At 40.4% G+C, this 18,566-nt stretch overlaps 1 protein-coding gene across 2 annotated transcripts in view; it reads left to right on the top strand.

Moving 5' to 3' along the window:
- The window catches only part of TMEM67 (transmembrane protein 67), a 38,072-nt gene that overhangs the window by 7,612 nt on the left and 11,894 nt on the right, over window positions 1–18,566 (top strand). For both annotated transcript variants that reach the window (XM_084849125.1, XM_084849126.1), the window contains exons 7-21: window positions 833–895; window positions 3,012–3,166; window positions 3,273–3,381; window positions 5,806–5,892; window positions 7,238–7,303; window positions 7,923–8,082; window positions 8,986–9,109; window positions 9,499–9,604; window positions 10,064–10,120; window positions 10,304–10,402; window positions 14,180–14,278; window positions 14,668–14,754; window positions 15,440–15,539; window positions 17,299–17,438; window positions 18,404–18,544. In XM_084849125.1, the coding sequence (XP_084705251.1) occupies window positions 833–895; window positions 3,012–3,166; window positions 3,273–3,381; window positions 5,806–5,892; window positions 7,238–7,303; window positions 7,923–8,082; window positions 8,986–9,109; window positions 9,499–9,604; window positions 10,064–10,120; window positions 10,304–10,402; window positions 14,180–14,278; window positions 14,668–14,754; window positions 15,440–15,539; window positions 17,299–17,438; window positions 18,404–18,544 (1,593 nt within the window). The remainder of the gene's footprint in view (window positions 1–832; window positions 896–3,011; window positions 3,167–3,272; window positions 3,382–5,805; window positions 5,893–7,237; window positions 7,304–7,922; window positions 8,083–8,985; window positions 9,110–9,498; window positions 9,605–10,063; window positions 10,121–10,303; window positions 10,403–14,179; window positions 14,279–14,667; window positions 14,755–15,439; window positions 15,540–17,298; window positions 17,439–18,403; window positions 18,545–18,566) is intronic.

The raw sequence follows: 18,566 nt of genomic DNA, 5'->3' as shown, positions 1-18,566 counted from the left end.
GGACCCCATCTGACAGATACTTATCTGCTTTACCAAACACACATCACAACTAGAAGCAGTATACAAAATCTTTTAAACCCTGTTCACCAACTTCTTGCAGCAGTTTATTCCAAAAGCAAAATATAATGGTAAATGCCAGAGAATCCAAAATGGACAAGGTGCCATAGGGCTCAAAATAGTTAATGCATCCACACACTTTGAATCTTCCTGTAATTCCAGTGGCATTAAAAAGGGAATGTAAGTCTCCATGGAGTAAAGGCCCACTGGTCTTCCTTGAGCTAAAGCCTCCCAGAACCAGCTCAACCTTCTCACTAAGGGCCAGAAGGCTAATCTAGTCAACAAGGGAAAAATCAAGCACTACTTCCAACAGAGATGCCCATCTTCTCCCCATAGTGTTCTCAAGGTTTTAAGTGCATTTGTTTTCAAGTGATCAAGTTGCCTTCATCTCAAGTGCTTTCAGAAAATGTCATGGTGAGACTTCACTATGTCATGCAAGCAAAAGACAGATGGTTCAACCTATAGTATCTAAAGCTCAATTAAGATGTTTCCGTATTATTTACAAAGGAAGAGGAGATCTTCCGTTGATTTCAGGCAAGAATTGTGCATAATAGCAAATCAGCCTCCTATAAAAACAAAAATATTCACAGCCTCTATCAATTAACATAGTTGGCATTGCACATATGGTCCATGATAAAAAAAACATTGAAGCTGTAATCCTACACACACTTACTTGGGAGTAAGTCCAACTGAACACAGTGGGACTTACGTCTGAGTAGAAATGTGTAGGATTGCATTAAAGACTGCTGTAACAGTGACTTTTTCTTATTTATAGGGCATCACCTTGATATCAACATGGTTTCTAAAGAATCTACAAGCATCAGCAGCTGCTTGCTGGGTAAGTTTTGGATAAGGGTTTTCTCTCTGAACGTGATTACTGATAGATATTCCTAATACACATTATTTATAATTGTTGAGTTTTAACATTCTATATTAACCTATATGTTCTACTGAAATTTGTGTATTGAAGCCTGACTGCAGCTTGTCCTCTACAAAGAGGTGCTTTTGGGTACTGAATTTATCAGTCTTCCCCACTTGCTTGTCCTGTATTGCAAAATGGTTCTTCCCAATGTTGCTTTGCAAAGGAAAGAAAATGCCCGGGTTTTGATAGTTTTAGCTTCAGTGTTTTTGCCCAAGTTTTGATAGTTTTAGCTTCAGTGTTTTTTAACCCTTTATAGATCTGAATGTAGTTAAGTGGACAATTTATTTATTCATTTAAAGCATTTTTGCCCTGCTCTTCAGCCAAATAAACTCCCTGACTGGCTTACAGGAGAAGTCGATAATAAACAAGTCCGTCCCTGTCTGCAGGCTTACAACACAACACAAAAAAAGGGGATAGGGAGGAAGAGTGGGGGGGGGAAGCAAACTCCAGCACCAGTTCTTAAGGTTACAAAGTTTCTAACAACCAACTTGAATGAAAAAAGTTTGAGGAAAAGACAAAGCCAAATGAAGATGCTCCCTCAGCAGAGTTAATGGAGTGGCTCTGCTTTCCATCTCTTCCTCTGCTGCAGTCTGATAGAATGCGTGCTATCTGACATAAGATAGCATGACAGCTGAAGGAGAGGAAGAGCCAAATAGAGCTGGTCATTCAGTAGAGCCGAGAAAAGTGGGACCTGTTTCTCATCTCTCTCTCTCTCTCTCTCTCTGATGCAGTCATCATGTCTGAGCTAAAAGTGCTTGGAAACTTATTCAGCATATACCACAGTCCTACCTATATTCACTTGGAAGAAACGCCTATTAATTTTTAATGGAACTTGACTTCCAAGGAAGTGTTCTTATATCCTGAATCTAAATATATACACGTGGATTTCAGTGGATCTTACTTCCTAATAGGTGGAAGTAAGTGATCTGGATGTTATATCAGGGATAGGCAACCAGTGGCCTTCCACATGGTGTTGAACTTCAACGCCAGGCAGGCCCAGTCAACATGGCCAGTGGTCGGGTTTTTGGGAGTTGTAGTCCAACATCTGGAGGACCACAGGTCCCCCACTGCTTCCATTTATCTAGGGCACAATACAGCCAAAGTTAAGTACACTTCAGAGCTCTATTAATTTCAGTGGGAGAGATTTAAGCCACTTAAATTTCTTCCACTTAAATCTCTTCCCTTTAGATCAGTGGGACACCAAAGTATTTAATTCTGGATGGATTGTGCCATTATTGTTTGTTTAAAATTAATTTAGACAGTGATTGAACAGATTATGAATTTGAACTTCACAGATTTATGTTTAGCCCTTACAACTGAAATTATTTTTGCATCACTGCTTCTGATACAGTTAAACCTTATTGCAGGTTGAAGGTTGGTGCCAGGCATATGTCCATTGAGTGAAAGACAACAGTAATATTTGGTGGTGTCACTGGGTTGGATCTAGACATGCCCTCCTGCAAACAGAAGGGCCTCGGATCCATTGAAGACTCCCGTTTGAGGAAACCCTTTCCCCTGTGCCCCCTGAAAGGCTGTGGGAGATAACACTGGGGAGGTAACACTGCAGCACTGGGGGCTGCAGGAGGAAGGAGGAATTGGTGAACCCCACCCCGCTTCCTGCAGTGGATTGTTCAGTGAGTGGAATGCATGGGAAGTCTGAATCACATCTAATGCATAACAACAAAACTGGAGAGTGCCAGAAATACTTTTCTAAGGATTGTATCCAATGTCATGCTAGTGGGAAAAATTCAAGAGTTGATGTTTTTCCACTAGCAATTGCACAACCACTAGCAGAGCGACCAGCACAAGCAGCACCTAACCTAATGAAGTCATAATGAGTTGGAAAAGCGGAATCAAAGTATTAGATCTGACACTTGCACAAGGATGAAAATGGTGTTTCCTCAAGCAGCCAAAGTGTTGCACTAGCCCAATGACACTATTGTATACGCACAAGATTACACATAAGATTACACATTGATTTCATGTTGTAATTCTTTTACAATCTGGCAATAATTGTCCTATCTCCTTGCAGCTGTACTCCAACCTTACATCTTGCCAAGCACTTGGAAATATGTGTGTTATGAACATGAATAGTTTGAGCTCTGCTACCACTGATGCATGTGGTCTATTCCAGTATGTCTATGCAAATACTGCTGGACTTGGTACTGTTCATTCAATATCATTTTGGTATGTAGCCTCTGCTATTCATTCTTTTGACTCAAGTATGTTGTATCTTATATAGAAATTAAACACAAGAGGTAGGCTGCAGTAAACATTATGTAACTGTTTTCAGGAGACAGAACCTTCCATGGCTGTACTATGGTGACCAGCCAGGATTAGCATCACAGGTTCTTGGCACAATCCAGTTTCCTACTAGTTTCACTTTTAAAGGAACAAACAAGGTAGGTTCCCTACAATAAAAATATAACTCCTTTGAGTCCAGACTTATTCTTAGCGTGATTCCATTATGATGGAAGTGCACAGGGGATCATTTTCAACGTTTTAATGCATTTCTTGCCCTGTGGGGCATGACATTTATTGTAATATAAACTAGACTTTACTATCTATCATAAAAGTAACATAGAAAAATCTATTGTGCAATTATATTTCAGGTGTTCTACATGTAGTATTGAGAAGTGACCAAATGTTTTGAAGAGGATGGGCCTTAATTTGCTGGGCCATAAATTGAGTTGCCTTCAGTTAAACTGACCTTTCACTTCCCTCACAGAAGTTGAATTATCTTCAAGTGCTTTTTTGTTGAGTTTATGTAAACACTGTATGGCATCACAGCAGCTCAGCTAGTAACTGGCTGGAGGGAAGGCTTTGTTGTTGTTCAGTTGTTCAGTCGTGTCCGACTCTTCGTGACCCCATGGACCATAGCACGCCAGGCCTTCCTGTCCTGCGCTCTCTCCCGGAGCGTGCTCAAGTTCATATTCATTGCATCCGTGATGCTATCTAGCCATCTCATCCTCTGCCGTCCCCTTCTCCTTTTGCCTTCAGTCTTTCCCAGCATCAGGGTCTTTTCCAGGGAGTTTTCTCTTCGCATTAGGTGGCCAAAATATTGGAGCTTCAGTTTCATTATCTGTCCTTCCAATGAGCACTCAGGGTTGATTTCCTTTAGGATTGACTGATTTGACCTCCTTGCAGTCCAGGGGACTCGTAAGAGTCTTCTCCAGCACCACAGTTCGAAAGCATCAATTCTTCGGCGCTCAGCCTTCCTTATAGTCCAGCTCTCACAGCCATACATTACTACTGGGAAAACCATAGCTTTGATTAGACGGACCTTTGTCGGCAAGGTGATGTCTCTGCTTCTGACTATGCTGTCTAGGTTGGCCATAGCTTTCCTCCCAAGGAGCAAGCGTCTTTTAATTTCATGGCTACAGTCACCGTCTGCGGTGATCTTGGAGCCCAAGAAAGTAAAATCTGTCACTGCTTCCATTTCTTCCCCTTCTATATGCCAGGAAGTGATGGGGCCAGATGCCATGATCGTCGTTTTTTTAATGTTGAGTTTCAAACCAGCTTTTGCACTCTCCTCTTTCACCCTCAACAAGAGGCTCTTGAGATCCTCTTCGCTTTCTGCCATTAGGGTGGTATCGTCTGCATATCGGAGGTTGTTGATAATTCTCCCAGCAATCTTAATTCCTACCTCTGATTCATCCAACCCGGCATTTCTCATGATGTACTCTGCATATAAGTTAAATAAGCAGGGTGACAATATGCAGCCTTGTCGTACTCCTTTCCCAATTTTGAACCAATCGGTTGTTCCATGTCTGGTTCTTACTGTTGCTTCTTGACCCTCGTACAGGTTTCTCAGGAGACAGGTAAGGTGGTCTGGTACTCCCATCACTTTAAGAATTTGCCACAGTTTGTTGTGATCCACACAATCAAAGGCTTTAGCGTAGTCAATGAAGCAGAAATGGACGTTTTTCTGGAATTCTCTTGCTTTCTCCATGATGCAGCGAATGTTGGCGATTTGATCTCTAGTTCCTCTGCCTCTTCTAAACCCAGCTTGTACTTCCGGTAGTTCTCGGTCCACATACTGCTGAAGCCTAGCTTGTAGGATTTTGAGCATCACCTTGCTGGCATGTGAAATGAGCGCAATGGTGCGGTAGTTTGAACACTCTTTGGCGTCGCCCTTCTTTGGAATTGGAATGTAAACTGACCTTTTCCAGTCTTGTGGCCACTGTTGAGTGTTCCAGATTTGTTGGCATATTGAATGCAGCACTTTAACAGCATAATCTTTTAGGATTTTAAATAGCTCGGCTGGAATACTGTCATCTCCGCTAGCTTTGTTGTTACTAATGCTTCCTAAGGCCCACTTGACTTCACTCTCTAGGATGTCCGGCTCAAGTTCAGTGGAGGGAAGGCTTGCAGACAGGCTAATGCTAGGCAGATGTTTATTGTAGGTTTAACTGTGAAATGATTGTTACTGTTTTGGTTAACATCTAGAAATTAACATGTTCTCCATATTATCTGTTTTGTTGAAGCAGTTCTATCTTACACCTTCAGGACCATGTTGGGTCCATTTATTATACAACATTCTACTGTCATTTCATTGATATATTTTTCTGTTAAAATTATTTAACAGAATAATTTTGAGAATAACAAACTAACTTTTCACATCTTCATGATGCTGTTCATGTATAGTGAGCTAGCTAGACAGTAAATTGGGGTGGGGGGATTACATTTGATACCTGAATTCCTTGATAAGCTTGTTTTACAAAATTATAGAGGAAGCAGTGAAATGCTAATAACTTTCTAGTTTTTTTAATGTTGTATATAAAATATGCCTAATATATATCTATATATGTATATTTTGTTCACAGAACATAAAATTGCAGTTTATTGCAGCTTCATATGATGTGGGGGGAAATTTCCTAAAATGGCAATATTTAGAAGGTGGTATTTTGCAGGTAAGGTAAGCTTGTTTTAATTAGTGTGATACATTATGATCATACAGGGGAACTAGATTTAGGACAATGAAATCAATGAGGAAAAAAATGAGCACTAACCGGATGTGTTAATTTTGGATATATTGCTTTTTGTGTCACATGAACATGCTTTCAAAGCACCAGGTATTGAGCCATAGTGTAGCTCTTCTTTCTATAGCTGCATAGTTTGTAATCTGTGCTGATCAGAAAAGAGAAAGAAAGGGCTCTGCCCGGTGTTATGCATGTCTGTGAGGAAAATGCAGGGATCTGCATAAGCTGTTTAATTTAGTGTCTGGAAAAACATTTTGTACATAAGCTTTTCCTAATATTGAAGCAATTGGGGCAGCCTGTGCTCACACAGTGGGCAGTATACAATACTGTCGCTGCTCCTCTGCTGGTTCCATTTTGCTTGCAGGACCCACCATGAATGCAACAGGATCTAGCACTTCCTAAAGGAACTCCAGAAACAAGCATAAACACTAACTTCCTGAACAGGACAGGTCAGTAGAGCTCCCTTCTGTGAGCTCTGCTGACCTGTGCCGTTACAGAAATGAGCATTTCTGCTCATTTTTTATTGCTTCAGGAACCACTAGGTTCCCATTGCATTGACCAGTAGGTTCTGCTAGCACACAGCAGTATTAGATATTGCCCAATGTTTTGAATATGTGTTGGAACCTCTATGTGCTTGCTGGAGCCACTGGATGGAGGACAGTTTGATTATTTGACATGATTTTTGTTTGTTTCAAGTGTGTTGTTCATGAGTTCATAGTACTGGTTTGCTTTCCTTGTCATTTACATATGAAGTTAGCCGATGGAATTGAGATTACTGAAGTTACATATCTTTACCATCCACATATTTATTTATTTTTTAATTTTGTTTCTATACCGCCCAGTAGCCAAAGCTCTCTGGGCAGTTCACAAAAATTAAAACCACAAAGTACAACATAAAACAATATAAAATATGGAAGCTTAAAACTACAGTATAAAAGTACAACCAGAATAAAACCCAGCAGCAATGCAGAGATTTAACATAAAGATTTAAAACAGCAACGGTAGACCTGCCTTTCATAGGGGTTTATCTCTGTAATGTTTCAAGTTAATTTGCTTTGGTGGAGGGCCATGTTCCACAAACAATGGTGGCATTTACAGGACCAGCTATTGTCAAAAACATTGTATTCTGTGCTTGTTACTTTAAAAACATCTCTACCTTTTAAAACATGATAGGTGCAGCAATTTTATTGGTGCAGCAATCCTTTTATTTTGAAGTTTAAGAGGACTGCACTGAAGAATGCCAAATATTTCTTTATAACCTTTTTTTTTATTGCAGCTTTGCCCAGACACACTAACTAAACTGAATGCTGCTTATGTTTTTGGGACAACTTACCAACAAAAAGTAAGCATAATCTGAAATGGTTTTAAATGTTTCCGTAAAACCCATTTCACATGTTACTGAAGAGAAGAAAACAAATATTTAAGTAGTATACCAACTACTACTGTGTGAAATTACTTGTCATGCTCTTATAAACTGAATGAAGTGAGATTAAATGAAATATACGGATAAAAATGAAATTACAAAACAATGTAATATGTGTAGCTGGAGAGTGAAGATTTCGAAGCAAGAGAAGTATAATGCATTGGGTTATTTTTTTAAATCACTTCTTAATCCATAGTTGGACCCCAAATACACAAAACAAAGGGGCCTTGCATGGCAGATATGTACTTCTAAATTAAAAACACATGGGACAACTAATTGATTTAAGGACTGTCACTATTGTAGATCTATCTGAGCCTTTTTGTTTACTTCTCCTGTTTGGGTCATTATTTATCAAGGTCATTGTAAATTGCAGCTGAGAGCCATAATATAAAAATGCCCAGCATAAGAGGCTTCTGTCACTTAGGGAGTGGTCATGGGGAAGAATTCACAACTTCTGTGTTTTTCAGAGGTGTTATTAGAATATTCAGTATACATATTTTGTTATATTTTATTTTAACTTTATGGCTTTTTTGTACAGTGTACAATTTCAGTTTCCAAGATGTTAAAGGATTATTCTGATCCAGTGTTTTATGATGTGTTCCTTGAGTATGATGATGAAGAAGATGAACAACAGTACCTTTGGGCAGTGCCAGTGTTAAATTTAAATCTTCAGTATAATGAAATGTTTGTGAACCAAGGTAAGAATATCCTATTGATCTGGCTCTGTTCTCAGTCGGTTTACATAGGTTACATACCTTCAGTTATTTGATCATCTAAAGCTATTGGTTCATTCGGTAATTATATTTATGATCTAATATAATCTACTCTAATCTTCCCTTGTATACAATGGCCACATTTGAACATAATGCTAAACTATGTTTAGTATTACATGAATGAGCCTTGGGGTCATGCATTTCCCTGTCCCTGCTCCTGCTCTGGCAGAGCTGTGAGGTGAAGACTGGAAGCTTTCACTCTGTTTGCACTTAACCACAGTTTAGCGTTCAAACCCTCAACTGTGGTTTATCTGAGCTATTGATTATTGAAACAAGCCATCTTCATAAACCATGGTTTGAAGCTGGCTTGTTTCAGTAAACCATAGTTAAGACTAACCACAGGTTGTCCAGGTTCAGACATAATGCTAAAGTGCAGTTACTTAAAAACAGAATCAGAAGCTTCTGATCTTCTTGTGGCCACACTGGAGGAGGACGGGGAAGCGGGTGCACATGGGCCCAAGGCTTGCTCACATAAATAACGTTATGCCATAGTTTAGCGTTATGTCTGAATGTGGTCATTGATTTCAGAGAGAATTTGAAACACACGTGATTTAAAGAGGTGAGGGATCTTTTCAAAATCCAAAACTGCAACTGATCATTTTTATAATAGCTCCCTGTAGGTTTGGAAGTATGGCTTAAAATGTATTTATCTGACAATAAAGAAATAATTCAAACTTTCTCTGAAAACATAACCTAATTTCTTTAGTAGTAAACATTGTCACGTATCAGTTATAAAAGGATGTATGTGTCATTATTTCATTCCCCATCTTTAATTCTGTGTTAATGCTTTTCTTCAAATACTGTAATTTTACAACTTAATTTTCAAAGGCAACAATATGAACAACTGGCTTTTGTCACGTCGGATGTTTTTGGTGGATACTTTAAGTGGGAGAGAAAACGACTTGGGAAAGCAGCCAAGAGTAATCAGAGTTGCTAGTGAAATAACAATAAAGTAAGTTCACATGAAATTTGGACAAGGCGCTGCCTCAGTTCATTTCCCCAGCTGTAATTTTGACATCACCATGATCCAACTTACTAGTTTGTTGTGAGAAAAAACTAATTAAAGATGCACACTAAGAACGCAATTCTGTACATGGCTGCTCAGAAATAAGCTCCATTGAGCTCAGTGGGACTTACTCCCAGGTAAGTGTGTATAGGATTGGATCACAAAGTACTATGTGAAATTATAAATGTCATGGCCTCAATCCAAAGAAGTAGTGTATCTGTAAGTAAGAACACCATGAGCATATCTCAACTTTTCCATGAAATTTAATCTGTAGTAACTGTTACTCTTGGAAGAGGCATTTCCCAGCGAACATTCTGCTTTGTATCTTTTTGCAGTATTCGTCTTGTGCCTAACACACAGAGAGGAGCCATCTACCCCCCTCTGATAACAGTTGCTTACAGTGATGTTCTGGTCCAAAATCCCGATACTGAGAATGTGATGGTAAGCTCTTATCTAGCTCCTATATTGATTTGAAGTTTCCAGGCTTCATTTAATAGTAGCTCTATGGCCTAGGTGGTCTTTGCCCAAATCTTCTAAATTCTGTATGTGGACCATAGTTATCATTGTATCAGCATACAATGCCAGGATCTCTTGAGGCCTTCTGTTGTTCTATCTGTTTTCAGTGACGGTGCTATTAATTACTTTTAGTAAGGTTCATGGCTGTAGCTGAAAGGCGATGTAGACACAGCTTTCTGTTACGGTGCTCATCCTGCTTTTCATGATCCCTTGCCATTAAGTTCTTGAGACAAAACTGTTCAGCACATTAGATTAGCAGCCCATAACTTAAATGTAATATTACTTCTTTACATTTTATGTACTGTAATTTAATGCAGTATGCAATGTGTTATTTGAGTAAAGTTGATTTAATTAATGTGTTAAAAGAATTATTTTACTGTCTAGGTTTCCTTCTCCATCAACTATGAAATGAACCAGTCAGAGGCTCACATTCAGACTGATGTAAGTTCTCCTTCCTCTCAAAATTGTAATTCCTTTAGAATTTGTCTGCTAATTTTTTCCAGAAAAAGCAGCATAACTCTTTGGCTGCAATCCTATACACCCTTACTGGGGAGTAGACCTTGTTAAACTCGGTGGGGCTTACTTATGCGTAGGACTGCACTGTTTGTTTTTCTCTTCCTGCAGATAGCACTAGGTGTTCTGGGTGGCTTGGCAGTTCTATGGTCCCTTCTCAAGACTGCTGGCTGGAAGAGGCGTATAGGGAGCCCTATGATTGACTTGCAGGTATGAATGCTTGGAAGTCCTAGCTTATATAACATCTAAAATGTATACAGCCTGTGCACACGCCTTCTCATTTTCTGTCATATAATGTTTGCCCCACAAAGGCTCAGTGCCATAATACTATAGTCAGATTGGTCAATCTTGATCATATTTACTCAGAAATAGGCTGGGATTGCAGCCGTCATAAATCTGAGTCACAGCACCAAAAAGTTTGATATTTTATACAATTTTAATATCATTGATGATTTAATTATATTCTTAACTTTTGTATATTTCTATTTATATATTTTAACTGTATAAGTTTTGAAAGTTGTAAAGCTGCCTTGAGTCCCAGTATTGGGGAAAAGATGGGATATAAATAAATGTTGTTGTTACATGTGCATTGGCAGCATCAAACCGACGTAAACAGCCATCCCAATACAGTCTATAAAAGTGTCCTAAGGCCTCATAATGAGACCGTAGAACACTTAAGTTAAAATGCCTGTAAAGTACCACTGATATGTCAGGAGCGCCCTTGCTGTCTTCTGAAATCCTCAAGTAGCCAGAATCAACACAGAGACGATAGGGCTCTTTTCCAAGGCTTTATTTCCATTCAACCTAATGACACTTACAGATGCTAATTGCATGAGCCTAATGAGGGAAACTTAAGCAAGCTGCCTACTTGGGGTTTCTAGCCTTACTGAATCAGTTGATCTCCGTTTGGAGGTAAATGCGGGAAGCCTCTGAACTTAAGGGCTAGGAGGCGAAAGTCCACCCCTTTCCCGTAGGGCATCAGGGCGCAGCGGTTGACATCGCACCAAGCGGGCTGAGCGCCTCCTCTCAGCACCCTCTATCTCCCGCTTGTCCCTGCACTGGCGCCTAGCATCCCGAAGCTCCAGTTGTCCCTCTCCCTGCCTGCCAGGGTCGCTACCATTCTCAGGAATGTGAGAAGGGAGGGACTGTCCCTCCGACGGCACCTCTGAACAGCGCACGGGTTCCTCTCCCACGGTTTCTATCTCTTCCTCAGACTCAGAACTGCTCTATGGGCTCCGATCCAACCCTGACATGATATTAGAATTTATATGCCACTTTGGGGGTATTCAAAGCACTTCACATACATATTTCATCTTGGTAATCTGTACAGCAACTCTGTAAATTGCCCAGTATTATTATCCCCATAGAGTGGGTGGGAGGAGAAAGGCTAATTGCATGGTGGCTTGCCTAAAACCACCTGGTGTGCTGATGACTGAAGTACACAGTATACCAGTTGTCTGCACTGGTGATGTGCCTTCCATTGTAGGACTTCTTTCATGCCTTTCATATATCATGTTGAGGGAAGCATCAAGAGTAGATTGTAGGTGAAGCAATCTCATTAACCAGAGTGAAGAGATGGCTATTTGTCTTTCCAGATCTTGGGAGATGCTGGGGGAGTATGGCTGGTATGTGAGGTTAACTGAGACAGTGTCAGGTGTGAACTCTTAAAAATTTTACAGGATCATGGCCAACTATACAGTCTGGAGGGTTTGGGTGAAACATGGTGTGGTGAGCCAGTGTGGTGTAGTGGCTAGAGTGCTGGACTGGGAGTCGGGAGATCCGGGTTCTAGTCCCCACTCGGCCATGGAAGCTCACTGGGTGACTTTGGGCCAGTCACAGACTCTCAGCCCAACCCACCTCACAGGGTTGTTGTTGTGAGGATAAAATGGAGAGGAGGAGGAGTATGTACACCGCCTTGAGTTCCTTGGAGGAAAAAAGGTGGGATATAAATGTAATAAATAAATAAATGGAACAAGCCAGCAGGAAACAGTTGAGAGTCTTTCTTTCTTTCTTTCTTTCTTTCTTTCTTTCTTTCTTTCTTTATTATATTGCCCATTAGGCGAAGATCTCTGGGCAGTTCACAAAATTAAAAACTACAAAAATACTACAGAAACTACAGAATAAAAATACAACTAGGGTAAAACCTAGCAGCAGTGCAGATATTTAAAATGCAATCGCAGATTTAATACAACAGAGCTAAAAAAAAAAAAACCTGGAATGCTAAAAATGCCTCGTGTTACCAACAAGAGCCAAAATTATGAACCCAGAAGATGGTCCAGGTTCATAGTAACCAGTATGAGGGAGTGCTAGAGATGAATGGAGCTAAAGTTGCTGATACTCAGTCTAAGGAAGCAGAGACTGACATGTGCGGAATAAATCAAGGAACATAGGAAATTGCCTTATACCAAATCAGAACTAATTCAACTCTTCCCTACACTGACTAGCAGTGGCTCCTCAGGGTTTAGATAGGAGTATTTTCCAGCCCTACCTGGAGATGCTGGGGATTGAAATAGGGACTTCCTGCAAGCAAAGCATGTGTTCCTAGGTTAGATATATACTGGGAGCGAAGAAAAGCTGAAAAGCACAATGTAGAGTTTGCGTCAAGAACTGAGCCTGATCTTGAAAATTTTATCTCTTCGAGGATGGTTATCATATTGCCTTCTGTTCTCTGCCTCTAGTTATAACAAGGCTATTGCTGCAGATTATAGCTGGAGTTCAAAACTAATCAAGAATAATCTGCAGTATCCTCTTTCTGTTTGAAAATACCTGCCTTATAAACAGACACACTCTCTTACATTTTTGTTTCAGGTGAATTTATTAAAAAAATGAACTATGCTGTAACTAAAAAGACCTGCACAGTGGAGTTCTGCCCGCACTGGAAGAAGGGAGCACAGTGTTGGTTTTCTCCAGTTCCCCATGTAGTCCCCAGCACCATCTCCTATGCTGTTTGAGAGGGCCATGGGACCCTCTGGTCCAGCGAAGGAGGTGGCGTTGGAGGCCGCACAGGCAATTGGAGAAAATCACCTCTGCACCCCTTTCCTCCAGCGGGGAAGCATCTGCTTCCATTCTCAGCCTTTCATTCACAGATAGACAAGTCTGGATCCAACCCATTGTTTTCAGTGGGGCGTACTCCCACGTAAGTGTGTATAGGATTGTAGCCTAGACACCCTATTACCGTTGTCACTGACGTGATGTCTCTCTTGATACATGCCACGCTCCTAAGAAATCTTATTTCTTCCTAAGAAAATGGAATCTTATTCCTTAACATTTTTAAAAATTAAAACTTTTTTTTTAACTGGAAGACTGGTATGCTGCAAAGCAATGTCCTACAGTGTCGTCTTTATTTGGGTGAGCTCAGATCCCACCTTTGCCTTATAATTAGGTTCTTGGGCAAGTTACTTTTCTTTTAGTCTCATCAGCTTGCCTTCTGAAAAGTGGATGTTTTGTGACTGGCCATGCCCATTATTGCAGCCATTTTATGAATGAGCAAGCCCCCCAATGGCAGCCATTTTGTAGAGCACCCACAACGCTCAAAATTCCAGATGAGCCCACCAACCCAAAAAGGTTGGTGACCCCAGACCTATTATCTAAGAATGCATTTCAAGACATTTTTTGAAGTAATATCCCTGCCCTATCCCTGCAAGTTCTCAATGCAGGCTCAGTTGACTGGAGGATCATTGAAAGTGATGAAACCACATGGTGAGAGTAGCAAGGTCATCCATGCATTATGTTGGCTATTTACATAAAAAGCACCAATACGAAAGTGTGCTAAATTGTTGTCTAAATACAGTTCCAGATTCAGGTGCTGAATTGTGGTGTCTCCATCACAGCCAACCCCCCAGTTTTCTGAAGCTCAGCTATGAAGCTGCTAATTATCCAGCATCTCTGTTTTAGTGCAATCCTCTCTGAAAGCAGCATTTCTGTCAGTCTCTGCTGAAACAATTTGTCTCCCATTGTGTCTAATAAATATATAATCTGGTGTTGTAGACAGTTTTGAAGTTCTTGCTATTCTACGCTGGAGACCTTGCAAATGTTTTCTTCATCATCACCGTGGGAACAGGGATTTATTGGCTTATATTCTTCAAAGTAAGTGGTGTGTGTGTGTGTGTGTTTGGGGGGAGGGGGGTAAGAGGAATAGACAATTGTAAATATATGACATCTAAATATAAACATTTACATGTTTATTTTCCCTTTTGGCTTTTCTCATCAGACCATTGAGGCAAGTTGTACCTGTAAAATATTCTGTGTGTTTGTCCTTATACTTTCCATTCACCTCTTCCTCTCACTTTAAATGTGCTTGCAGTAGTAAATAGGGCTTGTTGAAATGCTACAAATCCTAATTTTCTTCAAACTGTGGTAACTCTTTTGCAAAAGCAGTCACTATTTTATAACCAGATGTGGACGTTTGTATGATATGATTAAACATGTATGTAGTTACAGCCTGTTTGCTATAATGAAGGCCCTTCACTTCACAGGCACAGCAGTTTGTCTCTGTTCTCTTACCCCTGCCAAGTCAAGAAGACCATTTTGTTTCTTATGTTGGATGTGCTTTTGCTCTGAAGGTAAGCAAGTTGCCCTTCCAGTACTGTGGCTGTGCTTGTTTTCCAGATGTAAAACCTGTTTCAGTTTATCAGTGCTAGATTCAAAAAGGTGAGCATTCATTAGGCTAGAGTTGCAGAACAAAATAGGGTGGGGGTTGAATTGCCCTACATCAGGCCCTCCACAGCCTGGATAACATCAGTGGGCATGGCCTTGCCTACTGATGTCATTGCCCCACCACCTATTTTGCCTTTCTCTTTGCCAAGAGAAGCATGGAGAAAAGGATTCTGCCAGTGCCGGGAGGAGCAGCTCTTCCCAGTGCCAGCTGAGTTGGGTGCCTCATTCACATGCCTCTTGCAGTCCCCATTTGGTCAACTTTATGCGCCACTTCTCATCCTGATGGGGATGGCGCACAGTGCATGACCAGACTCAGGCACCTCCTCCACATGTCTCTCACTGTCCCTTTCAAAGGACTATTCAGTCAGTGCTGGGAAAACCATACACACACCACACACAGATATATACACACCCAGTTGATGGGATATAGGACAGAAATGGCCTTTTTCCGTGTCTATACCCAACTCTGCTGGATTGCAACGGAAATGCTAATCTTTGTGTAATTATGAATGATGATTGTCTATTTTTAATTAGTTGTCTTCCTAAATGCTAATTTAGGTTTATTTTTGTTTCATTAAATAATTTCCTTAGGCCCTGCAATTTCTACATCTGCTTGTTTCCCAACTTACAGTAGATATCTTTTTCATTGACTGGGAGCGTCCTAAAGGAAAAGTACTTAAAGCAGTTGAAGGTATTTGAAAAGCAACTTTTTGTATATACTAGAGCAATTTAATTATTATATATGTCTTTTCAAAGGTGTGGTTAACTTGCAGTCTGTAAGAAAAGAATGTTCATTACAGTATTTCTCTCTTTTTATGTTTCACTCAGTTGGTCAAAATGCCATTAGTGAAATATATTGGCAATAGACTACAGGTACTTCATTCATTCACTCCTAATTGCACTGGGACTGCAAAGCTAAAGGGAAACACACTCTGGCCTCTGCCATTGGCCAGGGGAGGCTTCACTTGTTGCCTCCCAAGAAGAATATCGTGGCAAGGGGAAGGCCAGCCTGGCCCCATCCATCAGCTGCTGCAGGGAGCTTGCTTCCCTCGCTTCCTGCCATAAAAAATCCACTGTTCTAGCTGCCAGTGGCCCTGGGACTGCAGAAGTGGAGGGAAGCACACCCTGGGCTCTGCGGCTGATCATAGGGACAAGGGTTGCTGTGTCAGCTGGAACATCTGTCCAGGCAAGATGCTGGCAAGGGAAGATCACCCTGGCCCCTGTTGTTTGCAGCTTAGCACTTTGTCCTAGCCTTGTCAAACTGATCTCTCTTCTCTACCGTTTCCCTCCACTCCCCTTCCCTTGTGTATCTTGTCTTCTTAGGCCCTGCCCTCAGGCTTACACACTACCTCTCTCTCTCTCTCTCTTTTATTGATGTGAGCTGCTTTGCAAGGCAATATTTGTCTGAAGAGCAGAATAAAAATATAAATTAAAAAATAGAATTCTCACCCCATGATATCACTTAAGAGAGTTTACAGTCATTTTAAAAACAAAACAACAAAGATGCTGGATTTGGCCAACTAGTCACACTCTAGGTACAAGGTAGAGGTGATTATTCCTGTTTCAAGAAGCAAAAGGAGTTGTGCTTATACATACAAGAATCCCTATCCATGTATATGGCAGATGGCAGATTTTGCCCCTTAACTGTGCATTGCAACAGATATTGGTATGCTTTGAAGTCTTGTGTCACAATACAGCCAAGGTTAAGCACCTCTTAAGTTCCATTGTTTCCACAGGTAGAGTACTAATCTTGTCCTTAAGTTAGGGATGGGGAACATGTTGCCCTCCAGATGTTGTTGGTCTGCAACTCCCATCAGCCTCAGCCAGCATAGCCAATAGTGAGGGATGATGGGAGTTGCAGTTCAACATCTGGAGGACTCCACATTCCCCATCTATACCTTAATTCTTCCATTTAAATTAATGGGACTTGAGAGAGAGTTTTGCTTTGGTTAATCTGTGCTCATGGTATGTACCTGTTTCTCCATATTATATGACCAATTTGTGCCCCTGCTATAGTAACCCTTGATTGGTCCAGTTCCAAAATGCATGTTTTTGTGGTGTTCATGTGATGAAGAAAAGACGTGTAGCCATTTTATATTTCATGGGTAAGGCAGCCTTCCCCAATGTGGTATTCCTCAGATTTGCGGACTTCAACTCTCACCAGCCCTAGCCAGCATGTCCAGTTGTCAGCAGTGCTGGGAGTTGGAGTCCAAAATATCTGGAGGCCACCAAGTGGGGAAGGCTGGGGCAAGGAATATGCACGTGCCAGGTCTTTAACTTGAACCTGCTTCTATTGGAATCTGTGAAGTAGCCCCAAGAAATGAGGAATTCCCATGTTCTAGCTACATTCAGTTAAAATAATGTTTTTATAGGATCATGTGATGCTCCTATGCTAGTAGCATTGGTGCTGAAGTTTAATACCTTTTCAATCTGAACTTTCTTTTCCATAGGAGAAAATGGCATAAGAAGTATTTCTGCACCAGTCAGCATATGGAGGACATATTTCATAGCAAATGAGTGGAATGAAATTCAGACCATCAGGAAAATAAATCCCCTCTTCCAAGTGCTTGCTGTTCTCTTCTTCTTAGAGGTGATTTTCACACTTCATGCTTGCTGCTGGCAGTTTCTAAACTTAGTGTGTAGGTAACATTCCAAGATTGAGTTGGGTGAGCTGATGAGAAAATACTAGTGTAATAGTGTGTGGTGGAACTGTATGCTGTTTGTATTAAGTATGATAGCTTAATTAAATTTAAAACTATCAAAGTAGCATGTTAAAGAAAGATAGCATGATAGTCCTTTTTTTAATCTATTCAAAATGCAGCATCAGTTAAAAAGTGTGTGTGTGTATTCTAGCTGAATAAAAGTGAATAACATAGTTAGCTGATGCTTTACCTTTAACACATTCTGAGAGACAGGTGGGGACTAATTGTCTCATGCATTTATCATTAGTAAGCAAGAAAAAGTTCTGTGTTGAAGCTATTTCTTTGTAAATTGCTATTGCTGCTTTCACTTTAGATTAGAATTGCCACAAATCCCATTGCAGCTTTGAGTCTTGGCTGCTAAGTGGTATTTGTGTATCAGGAAATGAAACAAGTTACTCAGTTAAATACTTGACATCACAAAGCAGGATTGCAATCAGTGTTTTTTCATCTGAATTGTCAAATCTTTACGTTCCAAGGCTAAAATTATGCAGCATTGGGGTTCTTTTTTGTGAAGTCTTAACTAAAAATGGTTCTGCTGGTTTTGAAGGGTCGGGACTGAAAGAAAATGATAGCAAAGTTCATTAAATCATTGAGTTTTGAGTTTTAAAAATTCTCTTCTGAGTCATCTAACATGACTAAGTACATCTGCATCATAATTGCAAGCCTTTCTTATCATAGTAATGGCTAGAATTATTATTTTTATTTGAATAAAAATGGAGATTGACAAAGTATTATCTTCTGTTTTAAGTTCTTGAGATATCAAAGCCTCTGGCGGTGATTATCCATGCCAAAGAATATTTTCTAATGCATATCACTAATGAATTTTCTACAGTTTTTAAAATTTTCCTTTCAGGTTGTGGGATTTTCAAATCTGGCCTTAATGGATGCTTCTTCCAGTCTTACTAGAAGCCCTGAAAGTTACATAGCTCCCTGGAGCCGAATTCTGAGATATGGTGTGTCTGCTGCACTTTGGCTAGTCATTGCCATAATACAGGTAAAGCTTTGCATTCAACTGT

The sequence above is a fragment of the Heloderma suspectum genome, chromosome 4 (genome assembly GCF_057233095.1).
Source record: "Heloderma suspectum isolate Gila_16-S chromosome 4, 16-S_ref, whole genome shotgun sequence".
Classification (NCBI taxonomy): Eukaryota; Metazoa; Chordata; class Lepidosauria; order Squamata; family Helodermatidae; genus Heloderma; species Heloderma suspectum.
The sequence above is the reverse complement of the archived record's forward strand: the minus strand, read 5'-3'. Positions and strand labels throughout refer to the sequence as shown.